Source organism: Coregonus clupeaformis, chromosome 27 (genome assembly GCF_020615455.1).
Source record: "Coregonus clupeaformis isolate EN_2021a chromosome 27, ASM2061545v1, whole genome shotgun sequence".
Lineage (NCBI taxonomy): Eukaryota > Metazoa > Chordata > Actinopteri > Salmoniformes > Salmonidae > Coregonus > Coregonus clupeaformis.
The window spans coordinates 20,921,831-20,931,054 of record NC_059218.1 but is presented as its reverse complement, the minus strand read 5'-3'; the positions used below and the strand labels follow the sequence as shown (position 1 = coordinate 20,931,054).

The following is a 9,224-nucleotide window of genomic DNA, read 5'->3' as shown; positions in this document are numbered from 1 at the left end:
ACAGTCAATGGTTTAAATTAAAGAACAAAATGTTTATTCAAATGTCTTAATTGTTGAGTAAATCAGTGGCATTATTGACAATGCATTTCCATAGCAAAACATAAGCTCATTCTTGAGAGATACAGCAAAGGGTGTCTTTCCACTCGCCGGAGACTTCAAAGTGCAGAATCTGAACCATTACCCTCCTCGTCATCATCCTGAAAATGGAAACAAGTTTTATGAGTTTAAAAAAAAAAAGAGCGGGTGATGGCATTTCCCAAAAAGACAGCAGGTTTTATGAGTTCAAGTGTGAACTGCTCATAGTTGACGATTAAGCTACTAATGTTAAACATTTTGTCTTACAAAAACCAACAGGACTTACAAAAACAACCACTGACAATTTTACTGGCAAACATTATCCTGTTGTATTCACCCACCTGCCCCCTGTCCTTATCCTGAGCCCCTGTTGCAGTGGCCTCAAAGTCATGTATGGGCAGTGTGGCCATCCAGCTGGCCATGGACCCTTCCTGGCACTCAGTCTTCACAATGCTGGGATAGATGTGTTCCTCCTTGAAGGCCAAGATAGCCTGCTCCTCTTCAGTCCACTCCAGGCACTCATGGAGGCCATCCCCACCGAAGCGCTTGTTGTACCTGTCAAAGTGCACCTTCTCGAGCACCAGGCCCAGCCCAGGGGCCTTGGGCACATCCACCTTCTCCTCGCCCCAACTTCGCTTCAACACCTCATCCCCAGAATAGCCCTTCACCACAGCTATCACCAGGCCAATCATCTTCCGGATTTGATGCATCATGAAGCTCTGGCCACGCACGGTAATCTCAGCGAACTCTGTGTCACCGCGCACAAAGGGCTCGCCACAGGTCATCTCTGTGATGTAGCGGCGGGCGCTGGGGTCCCGTGCGGCCTTCTGGGAGGTGAAGTTGTGAAAGTTATGAGTGCCCTTGTAGCTGCCAAACAGCCGGTTTACTCTCTGCAGTGTCTCTGGCTCCAGGCGGAATGCAGCAGAATTCTGGGTGTCATAGTCTTTTGGGGCGAAGGCCACTGTGGGGAGCAGGTAGGAGTATGTGCGGGCGTCACAGCTGTTTTTAGAATTGAAGCCCCCAGTCACTCGTTTCAGACCTACCGGGACAAAAAAATTAAATCACAAACTATGTCAAAACACATTGATAACTAAGAATCCTTAGTTCTTTTTTAGATAAATTGTTTTTATTTTATATATATATATATTTTTTAAGCCAATAGGCAGAATAAACAGCATTGGACAATTAACAATTCCATTGTCAGCCCACGTCCAACACATTTTCACATGAGAACTAAAAAGTTGAATCAATGACTTCCCAAAAGGGACCACCTAGACTTCAAGAACATATTCTTAATTCTGACACCATGGGCTTCCTTGAAGGTTTTAGGCTTGTCTCCAACACATTTAACTGGAAGCAGTGCGATCTCACCCAGCACTCTGATCTGTGGAGGAAGATTGGAGTTGATCTTTTCCTTTACGTCTTCAATCATCCATAGTTTTAGAGAGACCACTTGACCTGCTGCAGAAACACCCTGACACAAAACAAATGGAGCTGATCACAAAGCAAGGTAATAATCCATTTGTGTTTGAGGCCACACACAGTGCATGTCTTATCCTGTGCATGCCATTACTTCAGGTATAAAACATAGGTATGTAAGACTACTTGCTTAAGGGACGCATTTGTGCAGACAGCAACTAAGCCCTTTCCATGTTTGTCTCCCATACCTTGTCTGTTCTTGCACATCTTTGGAATGACATTTTTTTCATGTCATCTCCATGGTTGTCTGGGATGCACCCAGACTTAATCAGTGCTGTGACCAGCTCATCCTCAATGGTTTTGAACTGGGATGATCCAGCATTTCTCTGAAACACAAAACAGATTAAGAATTTAGAAAGTAGCAGGTAGATGGAGTAGCCATTTTGTTTAAAAACATCCCTCATTGGGATAAGATTTATGAAAAGATTAAGAGGGGTAATACCAACCTGCATACCATAGTAACCTTTGCCTGAATATGCCAAAAGCAGGACCACTTTTCTTTTCGGGTGTTTCCTCTCGTCACCAGTCTGTTCTACATCAGACTTAAGCTTTTTTCTGATGTGCCCATTCTCACCCGACTCTCCATTTCCCTCCTCCACTCGTTTCAGTGGCTTGGTCAGCACATTCCCTGACTCTTCGCTCATCATCCACCTTATCCCTGCACACTTGTAAAGCCAACCTGATGAAAACACAAATAGCTAGTGAGTGTAGGGCTGTATTTAATTGAAGTTATGGCATTTCAGCCCTGTTCATTCACTACCAGGGTAAGTGTGCACCTACACCTAGCTTCCACCCCTTTGATTTCACCTATTCAACTCCTTCATATCTGAAAATCATATCTGAGAAGGGGAGTGAAGGAAACCGGACGGGAGGGAACAATTTTCTGAAATTAAATCCAGCCTTGGGCTGAAATCAATACTTAGCACCTTCACCATAGGTACTCCTGAATCTAAAAGGTCTGGATAGGTAAAAACAATATGGTTAATCACTACAGGGGACATCCTTCCAATAATGTCAGATCTACAGGACTAACGTTAACTGGAGGAGGTGCCAACCAATGGTCACAGCTTAACATGTAACGCGAGTTAACATTAGAATACTAGCTACTGCAATATGGATGACTAACTCAAATTGACTTTCCTCCGAACTAGGTCAACTAATTTAGCAAAAATAGGCTTACCGTTGCTTTTGATACGCAACACTCGTGGACTTGCTATCAAGGCTCGAATTTTCTGCATTTCTCATGTCTTCATTGAATGCTAAGAAGTTTAACAGGCTAAAACTAGGAGATAGCTAGCTATCGTTACTGATTCAGCTAGCTAGCTAACTAAACTAGCTTCATCACACAATACATTTACTATGGTTAGCTAGCTAGCTACCATGACTAGCAATAAAAGTTTTGCTATAAGTTGGAAAAAAATCCTTTGCAGGAGACTCACGAGTGATCCACGAAAAATCGTTAAATACACGTCTTGCTTATAGCACAAAGTCGGAAGTTTATCCAGTTACGACATTTGTACAGTCTGACACACAAATGCAAGAAGAAACCCTTTTACAAGTAGCTAGCTATCTATCTATCGCTACACCAACACACATACATACACACATGGGCACGATCAACTTTGACCTTTCTTCTTCTTCGTGTGGCTTTCCGGCAAACTCTTCTTCTTTTTCTTTTTCTTCTTCTTATTCAGTGGGATTTATCGGCGGTTGGCATCCAACGTTATGGTCCATTACCGCCACCTACTGTACTGGAGTGTGGGCCAGAGACAGCGAGAAACTAAATCCTACCGTCAGCCCCGTTGCTCTTAAAAAAGATAACAAAATATTTGAGCTAAATCTAATGACGTTCTATTCAATATACTCTTTAAACTAATTTCCTGTATCCCCTTCTCCCTCATACCAGATCTCATCCTCTCTCTTTCCCTCTAATACTGCCAACACTGTAATAATAATATAATATGCCATCTTACAGTCATGTGTGCATACATTTTTACGTATGGGTGGTCCCGGGGATCGAACCCACTACCCTGGTGTTACAAGCGCCATGCTCTACCAATTGAGCTACAGTGGACCACTGTAGCAATACATGGTCCACAGTCTCTGTTTCCTGACAATAATCACACTTTCCTGTTGGATGCTTTCCTATCACATTTAATGTCTTATTCAACTGGCTGTGTCCCACCCTTAATCTTGTAAAAATAGCCTCCTCTCTTCTGTCCCTTCCTGCTGTACTCCACTCCCCGACTTTCCATTGTACTTGAAATAAATGCCTTCCCTTATTATCTCTATTCCACTGCTCCTGCCATCTCTGCACCATCACTGTATATATCAGTATTTTTGCCTCTGCCTTGCTCATTGAAACTTCAACATCAACATCCCCACTACTAAGTGCTTGTTTAGCCTGTTCATATACTGCCTCGTTCCCCTCCACCCCCACATGGGCTGGGACCCTTTCAATCTTATCTGAAAACCCATCTGTTTAATCCTGCCATGGATTTGTAGCACCTCATAAAGCAGGTATTGTCTGCTATGTGACCTAAAGGACTGGAGACTCATTAACACTGCACATGAATCAGAGCAAATAGCTACTCTGTCTTGTTTGACTTCCTCCACCCACTGCAAGGCCAACAGTATGGACATCAGCTCCGCCGTATATACAGCCAGATGATCTGTAATACGTTTCCTGACTTCCACCCCACATTCCTGCACTACAAATGCTGACCCAGTACGTCCTCTCCTTGGATCTTTTGAACCATCTGTGTAAATGGCCACAAAATCCTGATACACAGTTTCCAGACGTCTCTTAAATAAATCAGCTGGATCAACACCCTCCCTATCTTTCTGTAGTTTCTCCAACACTTCTAGATCAACTACTGGAGGCGGGAGTAGCCATGGTGGATTTACAGGAATAACTACCTTTGGACTAAACTCCCTTCCATACAGTCAAATCTCCTTTGCCTGGGTATTCCCCACCCACCCAAAGCTCGTGTTCTGTCTTCACTCATGTTCCCAGCATGCCTGTAAAATCCCTTTCACAAAACTAGACTCTTCAGCTGTGTTTGAATACACATACTTTTTATTTATTTATTTATTTTATTAACAACAATTTAGTTATTTTTATTAACAACAAATCAATACAAAAAGTACATGGGGAACACAAGTATATATACATTTGGGCTAGGGGGTACAATAGTCGTCATACTAACCGCACTATTTGTGACGTATATTGAGTATGCAGTATGCTTATTTGTATTAGTATGGATATAGTTAGTATGTCAAAAGTTCCCAGAAGTCGTACTAAAGTATACAAGCAGTGGACACTATTTCCGTGCTTTAAGAGACCATAATATGATTCTTCACAAAATGGGCGTGGCTGCACAACGTTTTCAGATTTGAAGAAAATGGCAGATAGAAATATGCGGCCGAAGTCCGACGAGAGTGGATACAAATTCATTGCTTTAACTAATTATGACAAATGTTAAGAAATGTAATAAAGTAATGACTTTTCAAAAAAATTATGTTACATGTTATGTTGGCTGACAATTTGTTAGCGACACTATCCTTATGAACCGCATAGCGTTAGAGCAGTATGTACCGGTACGTTAGCTAGTTACCTAATGTTAGTCGGCTACTAATTCATCGAACTTGCTAGGCAGTATAGGCCATGTTCTCTCATTTGTGTCTGGAAATAGCTAGCCAACGTTAGCCAATTAGCTTGGGTGCTTGACTGCCGTCGTGAGGTCAGAGGACAATCTGACAACGCTCTGGATTTACGAATGGCCAGAGCGCACCTCGGAGCGCTCTCTGGCACTCCAGATTGAATTTACGAACACACCCGAATTCGTAAAATGTCTAGCTAGTCATGCTAACAAGCTAGCAAGAGGTTGCATAGCATCAGCATCAACTTCCAGTAGACAGGCGAAACGCTAGTATGCTCAACTGAAAGGATACCGTTCGCTTACAGTATACTAAAATGGACTAATAGTATGTAGTATATACTCATTAAGTATGAGTATTCGAACACAGCTTTCTTCTTCTTTGGGATTTGGTTGGCGGATCGCATCCAACTTTTACGTGCATACACCTCCACCTACTGTACTGGTGTGTGAGGCCATTAATGGCACACCTACATTATATTATTTGATACGATAATACAAAAATTTGGGAAAAGGACTATTAGTCCTCTAAAAAATATATAAATAAACGCCACCCATTTCACTATTCAACCCTATCTAGTCCTACTCCAGACCAAGAGTCTGACAGGACAATACACTACCACTCAACACACCCTGCAGCTGTTCAAAATAGTCCAAATTGGTGAAGTGAAATGAAAAAAATAACTTGTTAAAAAAATATATAAAATATAAATAATGGAAAAGTGGTACGTGCATATGTATTCACCCCCTTTGTTATGAAGCCCCTAAATAAGAGCTTGTGCAACCAATTACCTTCAGAAGTCACATAATTAGTTAAATAAAGTCCACCTGTGTGCAATCTAAGTGTCACATGATCTGTCACATGATCTCAGTATATATACACCTGTTCTGAAAGGTCCCAGAGTCTGCAACACCACTAAGCAAGAGGCACCACCAAACAAGAGGCACCATGAAGACCAAGGAGCTCTCCAAGCAGGTCAGGGACAAAGTTGTGGAGAAGTACAGATCAGGGTTGGGTTATAAAAAAATATCTGAAACTTTGAACATCCCACGGAGCACCATTAAATCCATTATTAAAAAATGGAAAGAATATGGCACCACAATAAACCTGCCAAGAGAGGGCCGCCCACCAAAACCCACGGACCAGGCAAGGAGGGCATTAATCAGAGAGACAACAAAGAGACCAAAGATAACCCTGAAGGAGCTGCAAAGCTCCACAGTGGAGATTGGAGGATCTGTCCATAGGACCACTTTAAGCCGTACACTCCACAGAGCTGGGCTTTACAGAAGAGTGGCCAGAAAAAAGCCATTGCTTAAAGAAAAAAATAAGCAAACATGTTTGGTGTTCGCCAAAAGGCATGTGGGAGACTCCCCAAACATATGGAAGAAGGTACTCTGGTCAGATGAGACTAAAATGTAGCTTCATCAAGGAAAACGCTATGTCTGGCGCAAACGCAACACTTCTCATCACCCCGAGAACACCATCCCCACAGTGAAGCATGGTGGTGGCAGCATCATGCTGTGGGGATGTTTTTCATCGGCAGGGACTGGGAAACTGGTCAGAATTGAAGGAATTATGGATGGTGCTAAATACAGGGAAATTATTGAGTGAAACCTGTTTCGTCTTCCAGAGATTTGAGACTGGGACGGAGATTCACCTTCCAGCAGGACAATGACCCTAAGCATACTGCTAAAGCAACACTTGAGTGGTTTAAGGGGAAACATTTAAATGTCTTGGAATGGCCTAGTCAAAGCCCAGACCTCAATCCAATTGAGAATCTGTGGTATGACTTAAAGATTGCTGTACACCAGCGGAACCCATCCAACTTGAAGGAGCTGGAGCAGTTTTGCCTTGAAGAATGGGCAAAAATCCCAGTGGCTAGATGTGCCAAGCGTATAGAGACATACCCCAAGACACTTGCAGCTGTAATTGCTGCAAAAGGTGGCTATACTTTGGGGGGGGTGAATAGTAATGCACGCTCAAGTTCTGTTTTTTGTCTTATTTCTTGTTTGTTTCACAATAAAAAATATTTTGCATCTTCAAAGTGGTAGGCATGTTTGTGTAAATCAAATGATACAAACCCTCCAAAAATCCATTTGAATTCCAGGTTGTAAGGCAACAGAATAGGAAAAATGCCAAGGGGGGTGAATACTTTCGCAAGCCACTGTAGGTATAGGGGTAAGGTGACTAGACATCAGGATAAATGATAAACAGAGTAGCACCAACGTATGTGATGATTGTATGTGAGTGTGTGCGTTTGTGAAGAGTCAATATGAATGTGTGTGCGTGCACATGAAGTGTGTGTGTTGGAGTGTCAGTGTGTGTGAGTGAGTGTGTAGAGTCCTGTGAGTGTGCATGGAGTCAGAGCAAAAAATATAAATGAAATAAAAGGGTCAATGCAGATAGTCTGTGTAGCTATTTTGTTAGCTATTTAGCAGTCTTATGGCTTGGGGATAGAAGCTGTTCAGGAGCCTGCTGGTGTCAGACTTGTTGCTCCGGTACCGCTTGCCGTACGGAAACAGAGAGAACAGTCTATGGCTTGGGTGGCTGGAGTCTTCAACAATTTTCCAGGCCTTCCTGATATAGAGGTCCTGGATGGCAGGGAGCTCGGCCCCAGTGATGTACCGGCAGTGGTGGAAAAAGTACCCAATTGTCATACTTGAGTAAAAGTACAGATACCTTAATAGAAAATGACTAAAGTAAAAGTGAAAGTAACCCAGTAAAATACTACTTGAGTTAAAGTCTAAAAGTGTTTGGTTTTAAATATACTTAAGTATCAAAGGTAAATGCAATTGCAAAAACATACTTAAGTATCAAAAGTAAAAGTAAAAGTATAAATCATTTCAAATTGCCCCGGATTAACACAGAGGTTGGCGCTAAACTAAAGGAAGGTGATTTTTGGTTTCCTTACCCTATAAGCAGTCTATGGACAAGTTATGACAGCAATCCATGCTTTGGTTTTATTTCCCTGGCACTTTTTCCAAATGCTAATGTTTTAGCATTTGTGGCACAAATCCCATTCCAGTCATGGTACGGATATTATAATTTTCGCTCATCATGTCCAAATTATCAGAAAGTATCTAATGTTGATTGTGAAGCTCAACAAAGTCACTTATAGACGATTTGAAATGATGCACGAAAAATGCTAACATTGGTACCACGACTTCAATGGGATTTGTGCCAGGGAAACTAAACCAAAGCATGGATTCCTGTCATAATTTGTCTATAGACTGCTTACAGGGTAAGGAAACCAAATGTGTAATTTGTAATTTGGGTGAACTATCCCTTTAAGTTCCTTTTTGTATGCCATTTCAAGAAAAAGTCAACATTTTTAAATAGATATTGTTCAATTACTGGTGTTTTTGACAGGAACCACTACTTCCAACTCAAACAGTTACAGTATGATATTGTAGCGAAATGGGGGGGGGGACCTCAACCTTTACGTCATGAGGTCTGAACTCCTTTACGAGGTCGCTAGGTGTTGGTTTAAAGGCTCTACACATAAGATTTTTTTGGAATTATTGCACTGTCATTTCAGAAAATTTACATAATATCTCTGCCGCTAATAGTGGAATGATATTGTTTCACAGTATTACTTAGTGTTTTGATTGGCTGTGATATTCGCCTATTTATTTATCCCGCCAGAGCCGCAACTGTTGTCAAAATGGGAAAGCTGTTCTGACTTTGTGGCTGTGTTATCTAGTGGAAATAGTTAATTTCCTGGTTGCTAAAATTTTACACTGTTCGCTCAATTTCAGTTTACGTTAGAAAACAAGCACTGAATAGTATAGGGAATCATTGTACCATGTAAATCCACCTGGTGGACCAAAACCGCTGTTTGAAGCTGGTGGACCAGCTTCAAAACAGCTGTAAAAACGATATATATAAATGTTTATCTATTTACACTATATATACAAAAGTATGTGGACACCCATTCAAATGAGTGGATTCGGCTATTTCAGCCACACCAGTTGCTGACAGGTGTATAGAATCGAGCCATGCAATCTCCA

At 41.7% G+C, this 9,224-nt stretch overlaps 1 protein-coding gene across 4 annotated transcripts; it reads right to left on the bottom strand.

Moving 5' to 3' along the window:
- Positions 1-11: 11 nt before the first annotated feature.
- LOC121541148 (tRNA pseudouridine synthase A-like) lies at positions 12-3,213 on the bottom strand. Of its 4 annotated transcripts, none has more exons than XM_041850126.2 (6): positions 3,157-3,213; positions 2,001-2,233; positions 1,743-1,880; positions 1,447-1,549; positions 417-1,114; positions 12-197 (listed from the first exon to the last, which is right to left on the bottom strand). In XM_041850126.2, the coding sequence occupies exons 2-6, from the start codon at positions 2,199-2,201 to the stop codon at positions 156-158; spliced, it is 1,182 nt and encodes a 393-aa protein (XP_041706060.2). In that variant the 5' UTR covers positions 2,202-2,233; positions 3,157-3,213; the 3' UTR covers positions 12-155. The 4 variants fall into 4 exon arrangements, with proteins under 4 accessions (XP_041706060.2, XP_041706059.2, XP_041706062.2 ...); XM_041850125.2 differs by having other exon boundaries at positions 2,994-3,203; XM_041850128.2 differs by having other exon boundaries at positions 3,161-3,203.
- Between the last annotated feature and the right edge of the window lie 6,011 nt (positions 3,214-9,224).

Bases quoted from the DNA above. Each gene is read 5' to 3' on its own strand.
- LOC121541148 (XM_041850124.2), bottom strand. From the start codon at position 2,792: ATGCAGAAAATTCGAGCCTTGATAGCAAGTCCACGAGTGTTGCGTATC. The intron at 2,234-2,734 runs GTAAGCCTATTT...TGTTTTCATCAG, and splicing joins GTTGCGTATCAAAAGCAACG to GTTGGCTTTACAAGTGTGCA. The intron at 1,550-1,742 runs GTATGGGAGACA...GTTTTGTGTCAG, and splicing joins GATGTGCAAGAACAGACAAG to GGTGTTTCTGCAGCAGGTCA.